Genomic DNA, 21,345 nt, shown 5'->3' on the forward strand with positions numbered 1-21,345 from the left:
AACTGAACTACTGTAAATTTGTAATATTTTTGTTGCTATTGATATCTCTTTTTTGTATTTATCTCCACTTGTTAGTAAGATTCAAACTGCTCCGTTCTTCTGTCACCTTGTTATGTTATGCCTTCTTTTACTTTACCTATGTCTCAAATTAACTTGCAATAGATGTTTTACGTATATTTTAGGCTAAATATGAAGTATTCCCTTATGCCCATGAGGCATTCAGAAAGTTGGTAAGTTCTGCTTTCAAGGACACTCTAAATGAGGTTATTAAAATTCAACATTTTGCATATGATGGAGAAAAACATTTGTCCCTGACAACAAAGAACAGAGGTCATAGGAATAAGAAAGCTTCTTCATCTCTTTATCCATGGCCACTGAATGTCTTGTGCCAGTATTTGTAAAACCAAAATAAGAAAATGTTACCAGGGAGGAAGAAAAGTGTAGGAGTCCAGCTCCCGTCCAAAAGTAAAAATCCGTAACCATCTGTTGTTTGTGTTACAAGGATTTCACAACTGTCATCTCCATGGTACGCGCCATTTCATCTTCGCAGCAATATCACCGAAACACCCACTGAGATAAAATCACAAATATTTTGAACATACCATATGATATGTTATTTTCCAAATTAATATTTGGAAAATCAAAACGGGAACTTGTCTATAGGTTATTTTTGTCTTGTCACATGAAAAATCCTTTAAGGGTTTGCTCCTCTTTGGAAATACTTAAACTCAAACTTGAATAACTTAAGAAATACAGAAGGAGAGGAAGTTATTAAATGCTTAATTTTTTAAGTGTGTTTTGAAAAATCGTAATGGCCACTACTCACACTTATATAGCACCTTTCCAAATATGCTTTTTGAAGGTGCTGTTAAAACTATTTACTTAGAAATGCCATCTAGAATTTAAACTAACCTTTTTTTTTGTGAACTTCAGATCAGCAAGGCTATACCACATTTCACAGATGGGTATGGCTTGAAGGATTTATCACAGAATCATCTGTCAAGCTAATCTCTATAACCACATCTATAATCACATCCAAAACAAAAACAAAGCCAAACAACATTACAAAAAAAAAAACAACAAAAAACCCTAGAAGAGCAAAAACCAAACCCAAATCTGAAACTGTCCTTGAAAAAAATGACAGAAAAAGAGTTCAAGACCAGTGAATAAACCAACTGCTTTTTCCCTAAGGAAATCTAAAACTCAAGGTCAGCTGTGTCTGAAATCACCAGACCTGTCACATGGCTTTCATAGCTGCCACTAAGGCTCCTATCAAACCTATACTGAGAGCAATGAAAACATTTTTACTGGAAACAGATCAAGCTCTGATAAGAAGCTCTCTAACCACCTTTGGCTCTTAACACTGTGCAAAGCGAAAGGTGAAGTTTTGAAGAAGAGAAGAATGAACGAAGAACTTGAGGTCAAACGTATTTGATCTTTTCCTTGAGTTTCTTAATGTTTGTGTGTTAGAGAATAAATATGATTCTATAAATATGTGAATACATAGTTTGCGTACATAAGAATATATACATGCGCACATGCTTTATAAATATATTTTTGTAAACATAAAGAAACACAGGTTGTCCTGTCAGAATAATGCACATAATTCTATTTTATCCCAGTGCCTGTCCTCCAGTAACAAAATTTTGGTGGTCTCATTCATAGTCCCTCGGGTGTAGGAGTCCATCACAAAACCACCACCCTTAATATAATACAATCAACAGTCTCTGCTCAAGAGAGACAGAAGAAGGAGTTGCCATGGAGACTGAACTATTGTGCTTCTCCAGAGGATGCTTTTTTCAAGCATGGGATGAACAGTGGAGTCCATGCAATACCTGTAACCTTGATCACATCACAGGATCTTGCTTTTTGGGATGGCTTTTTAGTAAACTGTTACAAACATCCAGGAGATAAGAGGGGGGTGTGCGGAGGGAAGAGAGAGCTTAGGAAAACAAACAACCCCCCCAAAAAAATTAAACAAAAACAATAACAAACTCCAGTATGAAAGTGAATATTATGCCAGACAGAGAAGGGAAAAGAGTTTCATATTGATTTGATTTATCAGATTTGTCACCTCTGCCTAGTGCTTTCCTAACAGGGTGAATGCTGTGCTTGACCTGTTTGCTGGAATTAACCAGGACTGCAGGAGACCATATGGATTGCCAGATGGTCTGCTATAATTTAATGCCATTTATTCTAAGTATGAAGTAAGTGATAAACATAATTAACATTCTTCTAGCTCCTTACTGGATGCTTTTTATTAGGTTTTTAGTTTAGTTTCTTTTTTTTTTCCCCAGGAATTGAAAGGTAAGTTAATACCTTGTTACTGAAACACAGATGCCAGCTAATTACTGCAAGAGGCTGCAGCCTCTAAAGCAAAGAGTGTCTGCACAGACTCCAACTTATTCACTGACCCCACTGTGATGACTAATAGGTTGAATGCTAAACTCTAATGAGGATGACAGATCTTAGATGTTTTCAGGTTACCTTAATTAGCAGTAAAATGAACAAAGTTTGTCACAGACATACCTATAACACTTCATAGTAAACAATGCACCTTGTACTCATGGTCCAAACGCGTATTTCACATTACAGCACATCAAATGCTAAGGAATCAAACCACCTTGAGACAGTAAAAACAATGGAATGACTTCCTTCAGAAATGTTTTTCCTGATTGCTATTTCATATTTTGCCAGTGATTGTCTAAATGGCCTATCTTTTAGGAAGTAGTTCTAGAGAAGCTATGGCTTCAAAGAGTGTTTATATCAGGCAGGGTTGTCATTCTCAGCATTTTAAAACCACAAGTCTGTAACAAGATACCTAAACAACTTTGCCTAGTGTTTCTGTACTGATAATCTTCACAGTGACTGGGGTAGGTGTTAGCAAGATGAACCGTAAATCATTTCGTAATTGTTAATGTCAACGTACACATGAACTTAGTATGCTGGTACCCAGAACAGTAAAAAGTAGTATTAGAGAAAAGGCAGAAGCACTGAATGCTTTGTATTGTACATGAAAAGCTGTGTTCATTGAACAGATAAAAATGACCGCAGCTAAACATCCAGACTACCAGTATCTGAAGGGTGCCTACAAGAATGCTGGAGAGGGACTCTATCAGGGACTGTAGCATTCACGGATGGGTGTTGGGACCAGTCTTGTTCAATACCTTTGTCAGCAACACGGACAGTAGGTTTGAGTGTACTCTCAGCATCAAGCTGTGTGGTTCACTTGATACGCTGGAGGGAAGGAATGCCATCCAGAGGGACCTTGACATGCTTGTAAGGTGGGCTGATGCCAACCTCGTGAAGTTTAAACAAGCCAAGTGCAAGGTCCTGCACCTGGGTTGGGGCAATCCCAGGCACAGCTACAGGTTGGGCAGAGAAGAGATTCAAAGCAGCCCTGCAGAGAAGGACTTGGGGGTGTTGGTCGATGAGAAAATGAACATGAGCCAGCTTCAGTGTGCGCTTGCAACCCAGAAAGCCAACCGTATCCTGGGCTGCATCAAGAGGAGCGTGACCAGCAGGTCGAAGGAGGTGATCCTGCCCCTCTACTCTGCACTCGTGAGACCTCACTTGCAGCATTGTGTGCAGTTCTGGTGTCCTCAACATAAAAAGGACATGGAACTGTTGGAACAAGTCCAGAGAAGGGCCACGAGGATGATCAGGGAACTGGAGCACCTCCCGTATGAAGAGAGGCTGAGGAAGTTGGGGCTGTTCAGCCTGGAGAAGAGAAGGCTGCGTGGAGACCTCATAGCAGCCTTCCAGTATCTGAAGGGGGCCTATAGGGATGCTGGGGAGGGACTTCATTAGGGACTGTAGTGACAGGACAAGGGGTAACGGGTTAAAACTTAAATAGGGGAAGTTTATAGATTAGGTATAAGGAAACATTGTTCTTTACTATGACGGTGGTGAGGCACTGGAATAGGTTGCCCAAGGAAGTTTTGAATGCTCCATCCCTGGTGGCGTTCAAGACCAGGTTGGACAGAGCCTTGGGTGACTTGGTTTAGTGTGAGGTGTCCCTGCCCATGGCAGGGGGACTGGAACTGGATGATCTTAAGGTCCTTTCTAACCCTAACCCTTCTATGATTTTACGATTTGCACCTGTAGTGCTAATAAAACTTGTTGAACACGGTTGTCAGAATGATAGCAGAAATGGATGACAGAAATGGCATAAATTAAATGTTATTCAAAGAGAAAAACAAAAGTACCTGTGCTATAAAGTAAATTTGCCTTTAGAAAATATAACTTTAATTTGAAAAAGTGGTGAAAAAGGGTCCAGGTCAAAAGTCACAGCATAGGGAATGCAGAAACAAATTCCAGCATTTCAACACTTGTGTTTTTCCCTTGTTACAGATGAGTCCAGCCCTTGTTCAGGGGCCTCAACAGTTACACATCTATATTCCACAGTGTGAATGCTGTTGCAGCCTTCAGAACCGACTACATTAGAGGGGATCTGAATGTGATGGGACATATCTGCTCTTTTACTTCACTCTTGATTGTATTAGTTCAAGATACTTCTTCACCTGTTGTATTTTGGTGAATCAGTTACAGCTGCCAGTCCTATAAAATCCTGTAGGATTCTCTACTAGTATATGAATAAGTTATGATTTTCTACTACTATGTGAATAGAAAAGGGATCAAAATATCTGAACAGCAAGCTTTTGTTGATATTGACACCACCCATCAAGATGCCTTTATAAAGTCCCCATCTCCCCCAGCATTTGAAAGAAGAATGCATTTTACTATCCCATTAACTGAAAAATATTTACCTGAGGTGCTTGAGCTAATGCTATGCTGACTGCAGGTTCATTTTTACAGTCAGAAGGGAAAAACAGCTAGAGAGAACCACCCAGGTAACCTGTTTCCTCTCTGTAGGTACATACCACTCTTCCCTGACTGCTAAAGGATGTAGGGTCATTTAGGTGTCAAAATGTAGGTGGGTTGAAATCAGAGATCAAAACAAGACTTCACGCTTCCTTCAATAGGTTGCTTACTGGACCTGGTAATACCACACTTTACTATTACACAGACAACACTTCTGAAAAATATTGGAGTGGTGCTCTTCAGGGACCAAAGATATTGAATTTCATTGTGCTACTGGCACAATATTTTCTGTTTCTATGTATATACATTTATACATTTGTATATATACATACACGCACATATACGTAACTGCATGCATTTGATTGCCTCATCATTGCAAACAGTCTGATATGTTCCAAATCATTACCTTGTAACATTCAAAGAAAGGGCAATGTCAGGCCTATTATAAAATAATTATAAAATAACATAGCCTCTTACTCAAACCTCAGAACTTGCCTGAAAAAGTGTTTTGCCTAAGTAACGGCTAGCTCCCACCAATACTTAAAAAAATAAATAATCTGAAAGAATGAAGAAATCAAGCAAACCCGAAGTCTTAGAATCTGATGGACACAAAACCTACCAAAGCAGGTTTGGCCCTTAGTACTTAAACACGGCTTTATACTTTAAAAGTCTTTTTCATCTGTCATGCTCTTTACATGCTTTCTCACAAGAAAAAAATATATCAGAGAATTTATATTCACTGTTCATTTCAGTCCCAAAGCTAATATTTTCTACATAATAGCTGTCATACAGATGACACATAGGAAACATCACTCTTGGCCTAAATGGAAAGTAGGATTTTATTTTAGGGGAACTAAGGACAAGACACAAAACCCCCCTCTACAAAGGAATATCTTTGTTTGACTAATGAACCCTCATTGCTATTATAATTTTCTGTGTTTAAGCCTCATTGTCTGACCTCCTGAGAGATCTCACAGAGGCAGTGGAAACTGACCAAATGTACCTGCAGCCCCAGGAGAAGTTACATGGACATTGATTTGTTGGAAACTGTTGACTCTCAGAAACTAAATTTGGGGTAAGATTGCTAAACAGAATTAGGCACAGGAACAAACAAAAGGCCCTAAGGGGAAAATAAAAAGGAAGAGAATAGAGAATACTTTAAAAAAGAAAGTAAACAGTGCTTTAATGATGATGTGGCTACCAGTAGTGTCTGTGTTTTGATAAATCCTTTGGGTAATAACAATAAAATCAGGCAGCAATTAAATACTTTAAGACCTTAGAAAAATAAAACCACTTATGATATTTGCAAATTTAACATTTTATCTTACCTCCTGCATACATGACAGCCAACATTATCGATGATATCCAAGCTATCTCACTATATGATGTGTGGAAGATTTCTTGTATTTCTTTGAAGAATACTGTGATGGCTTTCGGGAATGCATAGGAAAATCCAATGGAGATAAAAGCGCCAAAGACCACAACCCATCCCCAACCTCCATCTGGAGGTGGGTACTCTGGTGCTGCTGTTGCTGGTGGCATATTTGATCTCTGTCTCTTCTCCAATTAGGCTAAAAGAGAAAAGAAGACGCAAGGTTTTAAACAGCTTGCTTTTGGTTTGGTTTGGTTTGGTTTTGGTTTAGAAAACTACAGTATTCAATCATTATCTGCAGGGATAAGAAAGTATCCTCAGAGCAAAGACAAATGTCCAGCTTTATGGGACCACAGAACACAAGTACCTGTTTTTGAAAGCAAAATCTGTTCTGCAAAAAACTTGTGGAAGAATATTTGTAATATCCCATTCAGTATCTGACAACCGTTACAAATTACTGATCTCAGTCACTGAAGTTGTATTTGCAATTAGTCACTTTTAGGGAACTGATGTGTTTGTGTGGGTTAATTTACGTAGTTCTACTTTCTACAGCATGGATTTAGTACAGGAATGAAACAGAAAAAAAAATCAATTGTGGAAATTTGACTTACAGGAAACAACAGAAGAAAATTACAGTAAATTATCAGTAAATGTCAATGTGTTACCAAGATTTACTGGCACCTCAGAAAAATCATCACCAATAACAGTGAGGAGTAAATTCATTACATTTTTTTTTTGTCATGTGCTGTCATTATCCACTTGTTGATATTTGCTGCTTATCAAATAACAGCATCAAAAAGGTGGGTTCTAAGCAGAGATTTAAAATTCCCAGTGTATCCATAAAATAAATACAAAATCTTACAATCCCATATTGTACTCCTATTTTAAAATTTTTCATCTTCATTTAGTTATGTTGATATTACTTGCAGGAACAAGGTGAAGCTTGATGGTACTACTATTGCTCTGTTTCAACATGTCAGAAGACATCAGGAAGTCTTTCATGAATAACCTCACAAACTTTCCACAGCTATTCTCTGATTTAGAATTTGCCATAATACATGCCACCAGAGTGATATCTTATAGGAGTTATGAGAGGTGCAACCAACACGTTCAGGCAGCTCAAGAAATCACAGGAAATCCACATAAAACTCCTAAAGCCAGAAATAAATTTCATACTGTTATTATCATCCTGGCATCTAAAAACTTCAGCTTTCTACATTCTGTAAAATGTTTTTAGAAAACATGAAGTAGCAAGAATCCATTTTGTAATTCTGAGATTTTTCTAGTATCAAATCCCTTTACTATTAAACACAGAGCTGGAGTCCGCTGTGGTTTTTTTCTATGTAGTCCAGCCTACACAGATAGCTTGAAGTAAAATTTCTCATTCCTCCCCGTTTCTTTCTTAGGCACTTCAGCAACTTGTTACTCCTGATTGGTCTCCTGCCACACCAGTATCAAAAGCTGTGGATGATAACAGTGTGTGGGTTGCTGTTATGCTAATGATTAGCAGCTAGTCTCTATGTGATTTCTTCCGTGCCACTTATGGCATATTCCAATTTCTCGCAGCAAACTGCATTACCAGTGGGAGTGATATGATTACCTTAACAAAAACTAAAAAAACTGAACTGTGTCAGCTTGTATTAATCTCTTGGGATAGCGCCTTGAGTACTTTCAGGGTAAACACCATGTAGTACTGTGTGCAATATATTCCACAAAACTGGCAAAGTGTTGCTTTTAAAATTATCTGTCACTAGGCCAGCCCTGTGATAGAAATCCACTGTACTTCTGACTCTCCACTTTACTGAAGCTGACTCTAGACATTACCCTGATATTGGCAGACTCCATAGGGAAGCTAAATCAACCACTAACACATCTCACTCCTATGCAATGTTACAAAAGCCCAGGTAGTTTGACTTCTGCATCAGATAATATAGATTTTCTGCTGGCAATAGTATCTATTGTTCTGTACATACAGCATATAAATTTTTTTATATGCACGCCCAGAAAGAACCTCTGGCATGTACTTTGTTTCTGCATGGGCCTGCAAGTAGAAGATGGACAAGTATAGACAATTCTGGTTGCTGAGACTTAATTTTTGCAAAGAAGTTAAATACCAGTTTGTTTTGCTGGATCAGGACTCATTAAATGGAAGAGTATCTCAGAGAGCCCATAATACCTTACAACACCCATAGTGACAACTGATGGCCTTCAAAAGCACAAAACCTCAAATTAGCATGAAAAGCAGCAATTTGTTTCTGTGAACTGAGTGACAGTAAACAACAGTTTGCTATCTGCCCCAGAAAGCTGTTGCTCTGCTCATCAGAGAAAACTTTAGGTTATTTTCTAAAAAAAAAATAATAAAAAAATAAAAAAAATAAAAGGTTAACTATTGTTTTATTACACTTCAAAGGTTTGAGCATATTTGTTTTCATATTTCATATTTATATCACAACACTTCTATCTGTATTATAAACTTTTAAAATGTCACAAAACATCAAGGCACTGCTTTCCATAAAAATGGAAAGGGATTATCAATTTATTGAGGAAGCACTCGTTTTCCTAAAAATAATACAAAAACACTTTGAAAAATCACTGCCACCACATTAGTCGGAAGACTGCTGAAAGTTCATGTCACTAAGGCATCGGTGTTTTGGAAAGATCCCATTATATCCACCCCTTTAGGGCAGCAGAACAGGCTCTGACAGTGTTCCGCTCTCTTCAAAGGTTTCACAGTAAACTAGGAGGGCATTAAGAAGAATAGCAAAAGGGCTCTGGCTGCTCCTATGCCTCAGTCTAGAGGCAAACTGCTGCAGAGCCCACTACATGGCCCTGTCTGCTGCTAACTTGCATTAGACTTTTTGCTGTCACAAAGAGCCTGGATCATCGTATCTCACACCTCCTGTTTATCCCAATGAGCAGAGTTAATAATAGCTTCCCTAATGTTCATTTATGATCATGATAGCCAATTTTAGCTTCAGTTAATAAAAGGTGACAAAAGAAAAAAAAATACATGTTTGCACCAAAGGAATATAAAAAATATTCATTTTATCAGAAACATTAAATCTAATATTACCAATATCCCATAATATCTCAGGAGCTGAAGCAATTTTCTCTGGTAAAATCTGCACTCGATATCTCTGAAAGGGAACTAAAGCAATCTAGCACTTTCACATACCTAGCTCTAATCTAAACCTAGATTTGCACAGACAAGTGCAAAATCCATTAGCAATCAAAACAAAACAGCATATTAGATTGGTGGATATAAATGTTGACAAGGGAAGAAGCAGAAGAGGGGGGAATGAAGCGATGACAAGCAAAATGCCTTTCCAGAGTTCTCAGATATTATTATGGGCTGCAAAGAATTAAAGTAAATATGGTAGAAAGTGCAAAAACAGGCATGTGTGATGATGTTCATGTGAAAGACGCAGTACCAGACTAAGAAACAAACAAAAAAAAAAGGCAGCACTTGAGTAAATAAAGGTTGCCGGCAGCGTTTTTAGTCTGTCATATGAATTCCATCATGTGCTTCAAGCTAGAAAGCAAGCACTGCTCATACCTATGCTTTTATAGGCAAGCAGTGGGTGAGGAACGCTGCCTGTTCTCAGCCCAGGGAATCAGCTGGGGAATAGTGACTTAAGTGCGCCCTGAGTGAAGCCATCAATCTCCCTTCTCTCTGTCAGATACAGAAAGGTTGCTCAGCCTTTCCTTACCCTGAGTCAGACTGTGCACAAGGATTTTCTTCTAAGCTGCTTCTAGTTCCCTGTATAAATCCCATTTATGTAACCAGCGGATAAGAACATAGCTTACTGTAGTAACAGCTGCATGTGTCTAGTAACAAATAATAGGAGAGCAACAGGCACACTTTAGAAACATATTCAACACCTTTTATTATCTGGATCTCAGCACATTTGAACTTAATTAGGCAAATAAGAACTAGTGAATGAAAGAGAGAAAGACAGAAAAGGAGGGAAGAAGGAAAAAGGGGGAAAATAATAAAAAAAGTGAGCAACAAGGTCAATCTAAGAACAAATGCTACAGACAGATAATGTATCTTGATATCATGCACTGTAGACTTCAGTCAGTCATAATCAACCTGTTCAGACTGTTCTTGTACCAATGCTTCATTAAAATTCTGCAGTTCCCAGCTGCCAGAATCAGCTATCAACACAACAGCTTGTCAAAGAGTCTTCTGAGAAAGGGTTATGTTCTTCTTTTCCTTACAGAGATTCTGCTTTTAATGGGAGGCTTAGTTTTGTTTTTTCTACAGCACTAGAGTAACTGCTTTCCTGATTGCATTTTGTCTTCCTTGTCCTCAGTATATGCCACATCAACACCTGACTCAGCAGCCAGTTGTCCCAGAGTGGAGAAGTTGGCATGGGAAAAATCTTTCCCCTCTTGCTGTAGGATAGTAGGAATATTTGGCACACGTGTCTGCATTCCAGTTCCACTCAGTAAGCTAAGGACTGCAAAAAGCTTTGCAAACGAGCAAATTCAGTCTTAAAACATCCCTGCAGGATGATTGAGAAATATGATCCACTTTCAGACAAAGGAAACAACAGGCTACATAACCTATGACTTGTCCCATATCAGTGGCAGAGCTGGGATGTGGACTAATGTCCAAGTAAGCTGTGAGTTATGACTGAGATTTTTCAGTACATGTGTGTTTTAGAAGCTCGTGAAGTAGCAAATGCAGATAAATAGTACTGCTTCATACTTGAGTTAGGAGCACAGGTGGAGTACAGTGTTTGCTTTAGAGATTTGAATAGTCGCTGCTCTAACTTACCCTTAATGAATGTTAATTACATTGCTGTATTTGAATCAAATGACTTTGTGGTAGCATCAGTAAAATAATGAGCTATATAGGAATTATACTCTTATGAAATATCTGTGCTTAAAAGCTGCAAAAGTGTTAATTTTCTTATTTTATTAACAGCCATTTAACGATTTCCAAGCAGGATGGCAGGATAGTGGGCATCATCCCATCAAATGGTATTGCCTCACCAACTTCGACAGGCTATTGTCATTATCTTGTGAGCAAGATTCAGTATTTGAAGAAAAAACAAATAGTGACAGCTTTGTGAGAAGGTTCTGCTCTGACTTAGGATTTTTTTCTTTTTTTGCAGAGAAAGGAAAGACGCAGAAAGGCTCTCACTGAAAGGCTCAAGCTTATTCCCTGCTTTTAGGTCTAACTACTTGGTTCTGCAGGCAAATTAGCTCCTAATGAGCTCAGTTATCCAGCCTTAAAAGAACTGGTTAATTGCTCTGAAAGAAGAAAATATCCTCTATTTTTTTTCTAAATGTTTGTATTCAGAGACTGAGGGATATGCAATAAATGAAACCTAGGTAGATGACAGATACACTCAGAATCTCACTTTACTACCTTTTTTCCACTAGAGCCTAGCCTGCAGAACAAATACACCCTGTGTGAGGCCAAGACAGCTAAAATTTGCCCAGGCTACTTGGCATTTTAAAAGCTGTGGGGTTTTGTAAAATTTATCCAACAGGCTTGAATCAAAAAGCAATATCTGTGAATGCTTTCTAGACCTTTATGTGACAATAAAATAACTATATGTAGTACATTGTATTAAACTGTATTTAGGATTGTGTTAGGATTTACCGGTTTTGCTAAAAACCTAGGCTAACCTTTAGAAAAAAAAAAAAAAAATCAGACCAACAAAAATCATCAGCCTCTTTTAATTTTAAAGCCTATTTCACTTCAACATTCAATAGCAAAATATCCAAGAATATTAAAATATATTACTAGAGACATTTTAAGTATAAGGCTATATCTTACTGAGAAAAAACAAACTTCCGTTTCCCTTGATGAGAAGAAGGAACTAGTTGTAAATATTCATATTCAAACATGGAGCTATTCAACCCATCCATAATTTACGGTTAAGAATCAATACTGTAGTATACTTGTCATCCCACTGGAACACTAACAAGTATGTGCTTGAAGACAGTGTGGGAAAGTAATAGCCCCTCACACATCCAAAGCAGGCATATTAATATCATTCTTCCAAATGCCTAGGAGGCTGGCAGAGGCAGGCTCCATGGAGGGAAGCAGAAGGGAGGGAAAGTTGCATGTCCTACGATAAAAATAACTGAACAATCCCAATAGCTTTCTTCTTAGCGTCTGGCACTACAATGGTCTGATTCTTAGTAACAGCATCAGCTGAGCAGATAGTTGGATGTAAAAGCAAAAACTGTTTGCTAAATTAAACAAGACTGATTGCAGATGAGAGTTCCTGATGTCTCTGGGAATGAGGAAAAGTCTAATTCACTTTTACTAAGTGTAATAAGTGGAATAAAGGCACATGTCATATAATTCCTTCTTCCTGTTTGAGGTCTCAAAATAGGATTACTGAGATAGAAGTGATCCCTGGAAGATATTGCCCTATAAAAGCAAAGATGCATAAATTATGCTGAGGAGTGTAATTAAAATCCCATTTGCACTAAGGCCCTGTTTCATCATGGTTTAAATAGAGGCTGAGAACAAAAGTGATTACTAAGTCAGTCGCTAAAGGCAGATTTTTACAGAACTGGAACCCCAATCCGAAAAAAAAAATACACTGAAACTACATTAGAATTGTCACATCATTGAAATCAGATTTTGAGCACTGCTGAGTCAGTAGTGACATGACTAACAAAATTTGTAAAAGCTAATATTAATTCAGAATTTAATATTCAAGGGGAGCTTGCTGGTTTTTGTTTGGGTTTGGTCTTTTTTAATCTCATATGTTGTGCTACCACATTCTCTTGGTATTCTCATCATCTGTATTCACAATTACAGTCATGGGTTGGACTTCCATTCATCATGTCTTCTGTTACTACCCTTTTCATTGAATATAAGGGAAACCTAACGACTGGCTCACTCTGGTTGAATAAATGCCTAGGTGACTAAAGTTAAGTGAAATGAACTCCAACCAGAGTGTCTGCAATTCTGATTTAATTACTTCAAAAAAAGCAGTCAGTAGAATATCTAGCTTACAGAGGTTGGCACTCCACACAAATTTAAGTCTACTGAAATGAAGTGTTGATGGTTAAGTTGAAAATGGCAGTGACCCAGTTGGAAGAATTAATCAGTTTTAACAATAAATTGATTGAGGCTGATGAAAAATTCTGCATGCCTGGAAAAAAATAAACCATCAAACTAATCAACATTTCAAATGAAACCAATCCAAAACCTTACTGTACCATTAAAGAACAAGTTTTATTAAGTTCAGCTAAACCCATCCTTTATAACTCCAAGTGCTGGCTTCCCACACAGCAAGAATTTTGATCCACTTACTGATTTGTTATTAACCACTTTGTACCATCCTTTAAATTCTACCACCATTCCCTCATATTTAACTATGGTAGTTACCAGCTTTACAACCTGCTCTATAAGCTTATTATAACTCTGTATAGACCAATTCTGAACCATTTTGGCAACATAAGCCTTTTCAGTACTCCAGCACACTCATCTTTAAAATTTTATAACGTTCACATTCAGTAATTGTTATAAAAAAGAACAATACCCAGAATAAAGAAAATAATGTAAATCTGGAGCTGCATATTTGATACTTTTAAGAGTTCTGATGTTTGGAAGATGGGGAGTTATATTTTAACTTATTTGTAATATTTTATAAATGGAAGAACTCAGGTTTCAAGTCAGTGCTAATGGAGTTGTCTGCACAGTTGCTGCACATTGCTCGAAAAATAAATAGCAAAATTTTTCCAAAGCAGGAGATTTTCCATTATCAGTAATAACATATATTCATTTTAATATCTCTCTCAATACTAAGCTACTGAAAAAAAATACCAACGATGGGAAAAGCTAGTCTATTCTTAGGCTGTGCTATTAGTTAAGGTTTCAAAACTCAAAATTCATATCCTTTTACATAATCATACAATTTGGAAGTGGCAATATTTAATTCATTTATTGCTGAAGATAATATTCACATCCATCAGCTTAATATTTGACATTATGAAGATGCAACAGATTCCAATTCAAATTATGATGACATTCATTTCTGTAAACTTTAGTAAAGTTGCTGTGTGCTCTCAAGATTAGAATCCAACCCGTCTTCTCTACTTCAGTATGATATATATATATTAAAATAATATTCAATATAATATATTTCTGTATATGACCCATCAGTCACATCCTGGCCTGGATGCATCATCTCACACATACTGGGAAAATATTTGTTTATACTCGAGCAGCACGTGACTCCCATGGGTGGAAATAGTTACTAAAGTCTGAGTGACATCTACTTAGATTATGTAATAGGAAGTAAACTGATCTGGATTCTGCTTCTAAGAGCGTATGACAGGAAATACATAACAGACCAAGGCTGAAATATAACTCCAGACTGCAAAAGCTTAGACAAGGTTCACATATCATTTATTCCTGACAGTTAGGAAATTGTTACTAGTTTAAGAAATACTTTTTATAGTTACTAGTTTAAGAAATACTTTTTATAGTACTAAAATGGAAAAAGTTAGGAACTTCTGATCATACAGAGACTTTCAGATTTGCGAACTGGGAAATCTAACAAATTATGAATTATCTGTTAGTAAAGCTACAGTTAATTATGTACTATATAGAAAATTACACAAATAAGGCAAAAAAAGAAAATGGGCAGAAGCAGCAAAATTAACAATAAAAAAAAAAAATAGCTTTTGAAAGAAATTACTTGGGAACCACTGTATCTTCGAAAAGCCAGAAGAGTTTCTGCAATTGTAGCTATGCAGTCTAAAAAACTCTCTGCAATTTAGGTCATAAGTAAGAAGCTACTCAGTTAATGTAGGTTTTAAAAGCTGTATGAAAGTAGAGAAAGTAAGCCATCTATTTGTATGAAATAAAATTAAAAACATACAGATAATTCAAACTGAAAAATCCAATCAATACAGCTGTGCTCATAAAGGCATGATATGTGAGCTGTTTCTGCCAGTGAAAGCTAAAATGGGAATCACTGATTCCAAGCACAATATAGTCAAAAGATAATTAATCCAGAGGTTCTTCCAGAATTACTAAAACATACTAGGTCAAAAGAAGAAGAAAAAAAAGGCAGGGGAGAGGAAGGGAAGGGAAGGGAAGGGAAGGGAAGGGAAGGGAAGGGAAGGGAAGGGAAAAGGGAACAATCTATTTTAACAGAACTTGGAAGAGATTAAAACTTTTTATAGATTTATAAAAAGTGGTTTGACATTAAAAAAATGGAAGAATTCTAAAAATGTCAACATTTTTCTTACAGACATATTCCACCTGAGAGTTTTTTCAAACCAGAGACATTAATTTTAATTTTATTATTCTCATGACCAGTGATACCCATGGCACATAAAACGCAAAGCAAGACAGCAAGGTATGCTCCTTACTCCAACTGTCTCCTGTTCCAGGCAGAAAGACAATCATGTAGGTATGCTATCAAGGTGCTCGTATTTGGGTCCATGCATGAGCCATCCTTGAAGATGTATTTAACATTTCTTAAGTACAAAAATCAGATTTTAATAGCACCTTGAAGAATATGCAGGGGAAGGTAACATCTGTGATCTCCAATCACCTAGCTGTAAAGTAGACAGCTATGTTCAGCACACTCAACTTTCAACCTTTCTTATGCTGGTATTTGCGCTGGTAAAAGATTGTAAAAGAAGGTCTATTCTTATCCGACCGCTCATAATTTTGAGCAGACAGCTAAAAAAAATGGGGAGGTATACATTTACATGGGACAGTGCAGTACTACACAGATACTCATGCTGTCTCTTGATGGCTAACCACGGCTAGTAGGAGCAGAATAGCTATGTTAGCTCATTGTTGCCTCATTGCCATTGAAGCAAATCAGCGCTACTCAGGTATCATGGCATTGTCCTACATAAAATAAGTACATGTATGATGATTATTTGTGCAGTCTGGGACATGATGATAAAAAATTCATTTGAAGTACTTACCAAAACTAATATAATTTAGGCAATGACAATATTTTAGCATAAACAAATACAGGGAAGGAAGAAGTTATGATTGTATTTGATTTCCATGGGAAGGAAAAGGATGTTTAATTACAAACTTACTGTGTACTTTGTCCAAGTGTTAATGAGGTGGCCTGTTGATATATATACAAAACAACTTTAAAGACCAAGATGCTTTAATCAAATTCTGATGTGTGTTCCTTCACCCATTGTGAGAAATTGGACATGGGGAGATCAAAAAACCTCACATCTATTATGGAGTACACAACACCCAAAGAGTACAACACACTGCTGTAGCTCTCAGAGAGTAGTTCTACAGTGCTGCAGCTAAAACAATCTTCATCTAATTTTCAGCAAACTTTAAAATTAATCAAGAGATTAATATATATAAAGTTGCTTATACCTGCATGGCTTGCAAGGTTTTATACTTCCATTTACTAAATCACCATGGAATGTCCAGAATATACACATGAAGCCTGCGGTTCTCCTCTGGCACAGTGGCACTGAAAAGTCATTTTGCACTTTTCAGTATATTCAAAGAGATAAAGAGGTGACCAACAACTGAAGGATGCAAGAGAAACGCTACCTAATTCTGATACCCCTTCGCTCTCATGCTGACATCAGGAATTTCTGAAGAATCTAGTATTTATTTTTTCCCCCATATTTTTAATATTTTCCATATTTGAATTTCCAATTATGGATTTTTCTATTTAATCACAGCATTACGCATTTATCTTATATAACATCCACTTCCCCAGCTGACAGTGGGTATCATAAGCCTTCTGAAACCAGCCTTTTGACCACAATTTACCATCTATCTTAGCATCTTGTAAAAGTGTTCTTTTCAAATATTAAGCCAGGATAAACTCATCTTACTACAAATAGATGATACAAATAGGCCACAGTCTAGGCTGCAGACCCAAAACCAGCAGAGTTGAAAACTGAAGTCCTGGAGTGCAAAAGTCTACTAATTATGCAATATGAACTTGCTATTGCAGTAGTTCTGGTTTAGCAGGTAAATTAATCATTTTTGACAGAGAATATGGGGTAGCATTGCTTCATTACTCAAAAGCAACCTGATGAATCCGCAAGATGCACTTTTGTCAATATATGCTGGACTCTGATTATAAAACTTTCCCCACATACCAAATTTCTGCATAACCCTACTTTGCCCAAACCACACCAAAGTAAACACACTCACAAGCATTAGATTTTTCATTTCTGTATCATCACAAGAAAAGCTTTACACTTCAGACAGTTCTACTGTGAACTGAGATAACACTTGTTATTCTCGTTATTGAGAATCTAGATTAAAATAATTCAAATCCTCAAAATTTCACCAGAAAAGCTGCAATAGAAAGAGCAGTACAGTTTACATAAATATATAGCAAATGAGACAAGCAATATAAAGATCTCTGTGGTATTTGCACACTTCCAATTAGCAAAAGGGCACAGTAAAAATATTCATAGTTAGTTCATATTTACCTAGAAGCTTAATAAATCACAAGTAACCCATATTGACTGTAGGGCAATAAGCTCATCAATCTAAGCAATGACTGTGTTATCCCTTCCAGGACAGATGTTTAATCAGTTCAGAGGCAAAAAATTGAGTTGTGTTTTTTCCTCATGAAAAGCAGATACGTACACACATTTGCTTGTTATCATATGATTTCTGCTGGAAGCCAACTTACACATAAAACCAAGTATTTAGCCAAACTTTCTACACGTAAACATGCAGATTATATTGGTTCATTATACCTAAAAACATGTACAGCACACTCCACATATCTATTCCTTTTGTCTTGATAACAAGAAAGCAGCAGTGGAGTTCTGTAAATCTCATTGTTTTTTCCTTGAGAAAGCAATTCAATGCTAGGATTCAGAGCCTAAGGGCATTATAGTCCACTGAAAATTACACTTTAGTCTTCAAGACAATAATACTTTCTTTGTGTACAAACTCCGAACTCTGGAGTTTATATGTTTTACTAAAACATTTAAAGACAACCCTTTTACTTATTTCTACTGAAGTCTTAACTATTATCCCACCTATGCATAGGTATGTACAGACTTCCTCTATATAGGCTTTTATTTTCCACACAGCCCAATGGACTTCAGAGAGGCTTAGATGGATTTGAACTACAAATATGTATTTATAATTGTCATTTTGCTAGATCCTTTCTCAGCCAACATCTGCAGATGAAACAACAATCACCTTCTGGGATAACTGCATTTAAGTAAGCATTTCTTTTTCTTTACAGTTCCTTCTCCTAACACACTTTTCAGTGTTTCAGTTCTCTCTCAAAACATTACTGGAGGTGCTGCAAGGTATTCCTGAGGGGAGGTTATTCTTGTTTTAATCTGATTCAAGTACAAAATCTGTGTTCTGTTCAACCTTTTCATGATATTTTGCATTTTGTATCTTAAAAATGGAATTTGAGTTTGTTGTTTTCTCTTTTTTTTTTCCCCTGTAAGTTATGTAGGGCAAAATTAATCTTTTCAGCAAAAAAGGTGTTTATACTAATGGTAAAATGAACTCTACCATAACTAACTCCAAATAAATGTTTATAGCTTTCATGTGTAGAACGAACATGGGATTTGTGCCTGTGCACCTCAGAAAATAAGACAATGTATGTAGGTGGTAATGCTTATGAAATGAAATTTGAATGCACAAGATTTTTTATTTGCACTTGGTGAGGAAATGTGTGATTGTCTCCTGCAGAATAAAAATGACTGTTAAAAGATGCAGCACTAATAAACCTGGAATTTTTAGGAAGTGAAAAAGGCCAGTAACAGAACATACCTGTTCAGGTTTCCTGAGCAAATATCAGAGTGCAAAAAGATGAAGCAAATAGTGCTGTTTCCATCTCCAAAATGTGAGTAAAGCTATGACTCATCTTTGCAAAATAAAACAGGACTTTGAGGAGTCTAGCTCTGGCTATTTATGACTTTTTCAGTTATCCCTAGCTTCTGTTCTGCAATAGACCTAAGCCTGCCTTGTAGGGCTGGCTGCATTCTGTAAAGTCATGTGTATAGTTGCAGTACATATACATTACAAATTACAAATTAAAATTATTTTGTTTGTCTGTTAACAGAGCAAAATACTGGTTTATTTGCTCTAATATACGTACCTGTTCACCTGATGTGAAATAATGTAATATTACTGTACCATTTGCTGCCAACTAACTCCAAAATCATGGTGAAATGCCAATAAAGTTGAAATGAAGTGCTTCTTTAAGCAAAGTAAAGATGTCTCTAGGGCATATTTGCACCATGGGACTAATATAAAATGGCTACTACAGAGTCTAAGATGGAGTCTTTACCCTTATCAATCACAAAGACATATTTTACTATAAGATCACTATTCAAAATAGTATTATTACGTGCATTCCAGGATACTACACTTCACAGAAAAACGTGGCATCAAGATAAAGTCAAATACAATAACTGACTACAGATTTTTGTTTCTTCTGGATCACAATGATGAGTCACCTGACTGTGAAAAATATACAGTTTTCTAAAGCAGATGTTTATTTTACAAATAGGTTGATGTACCTAGGACAGGGAACATGAAACTGAGAGATGTATCAAGTCTTTCAACTTTCAGCTGAGAGATGTGTCAAGCGTACATCAGCGCTGTCATCCTGGAGCATGCATCCACTCCAATATGAGTTGATTAGTATGTGTCAAGTTGATTGACACATATCATTTTTCCAACTTTTGCAATTTCTTGGTTTTAGTGGATTCCACTGTACTTATTCTTTTATCTGAATTATGTATTTTTCATGACCTACATGTATCATATGAGTGTACCAATGATAACCATGTATACATGTGACTATTTTTAACTCCATGCCTGACATAGAAGCATAGACTTCCAGCCAAAGCAACGACTTATGTTTCAGGTGACCTGAATCTTTCTCATTCTGCATCAGCCTTTTCTTATAATTTCAGGCAAGACTTCTGTGTCCCAGTTCAACAAAGGGCTCGAGAACCCACATACCCACATTTTTATTTCAAACAAAACAGGCTCAAGAGCTTTGCAAACTAGTTGACGGTTAAAGGAGTCAATATGTCTGCAGCAGAAAGACAGTCACTTCAGGAAAACATAAAGTCTGCATATCCACCTCCAAAGCAGCCATTTCTCCTGCTCAGGCTAAATTTTGTTAGTACTCTCATTTTCACAGGCCAAGGAATATGAGATTATTGCCTCTGAAATAGCACAGTTTTATCAAGATGTACTGGCAACATCCTCCTGATTAGTCTCACAACTGAAGTACTCTCCTGAAATGGAAAAGATCTTGTCTATAATTCTCTTGGATAGAAAGCAAAGTTGAATGTTAGGTAATGTTCTGATCATTGAGCAAATGCTTTAAAAGGAAGTGCCAGTGTCACCTAAGACAACCAACAGTATAGCATTCTAATGACCAGGTAACCTCTAAAAATGTAGAACAATCCAGACCTATCAAATGACCTCATGCTGTTTACTTAATGGGACTAAAATAATCCAAGCACAATCTAGGCTGGGACACTTCTGACCATACTAAGAAACAGAATGTTAGCAATCTGAATCAACTAGGAAAGAAACTTAATGGCCTTCACTACCATGCACCACTATGCAGCAGGTCTTTTAAATTTTGATTACTGAAGTTTATATATAAATTTATATTTATTACCATTATGTATGCAGTTTATACTCCTTTCTGTATCAAGCTTTATTATAGTGAACTGAGGGATGATGAGAACTGGCCAAATACGTATCTCTGATTGCAAATAGCAATCAAGACCATTTTCTCCAGCCATGAAAATCTCTCCTCTTAAGCACCTACATATGATCAGTTTTGTTACCTTTATTTTCTCCGTTAAGGGAATTCAGTCATGAGTGGGCCTATTGTAGGATATACTGTCTATAGCCTGCTTCTTTCGTCTTTCAGTCTTCAGTGTGAGAGAATATATACTTCTCAATAGCAAGGTCTTTAACACTGTGTTATTTTTGCCCTTTCAAACTGCCTTTTGTACAAGCCAAGGTCAAAACCTATTTAATCTATCTGTATTCTTAAAGCATTTATCACTGTGGCACTGTTCCCAGAGTGGTGTACCAAGATTAAAAAAAAAACAACAGGCAGGCTACTTGCAGGTAGGCAATGAAATCTATGTGTTCTGAGCGCTGTGATACCATGAAGTTTCTCTGGAACAATCAAAGG

At 36.8% G+C, this 21,345-nt stretch overlaps 1 protein-coding gene across 4 annotated transcripts in view; it reads right to left on the reverse strand.

Moving 5' to 3' along the window:
- SLC16A7 (solute carrier family 16 member 7) overlaps window positions 1-21,345 on the reverse strand; it is a 78,611-nt gene that overhangs the window by 28,759 nt on the left and 28,507 nt on the right. For all 4 annotated transcript variants that reach the window (XM_062609081.1, XM_062609080.1, XM_062609083.1 and 1 more), the window contains one exon: window positions 6,153-6,395. In XM_062609081.1, coding sequence (XP_062465065.1) covers window positions 6,153-6,366 — 214 coding nt within the window. In that variant the 5' untranslated portion in view covers window positions 6,367-6,395. The remainder of the gene's footprint in view (window positions 1-6,152; window positions 6,396-21,345) is intronic.

Source organism: Pezoporus occidentalis, unplaced genomic scaffold (assembly GCF_034315485.1).
Source record: "Pezoporus occidentalis ecotype Australia unplaced genomic scaffold, CSIRO_AGI_Poc_V1 ctg134, whole genome shotgun sequence".
Lineage (NCBI taxonomy): Eukaryota > Metazoa > Chordata > Aves > Psittaciformes > Psittacidae > Pezoporus > Pezoporus occidentalis.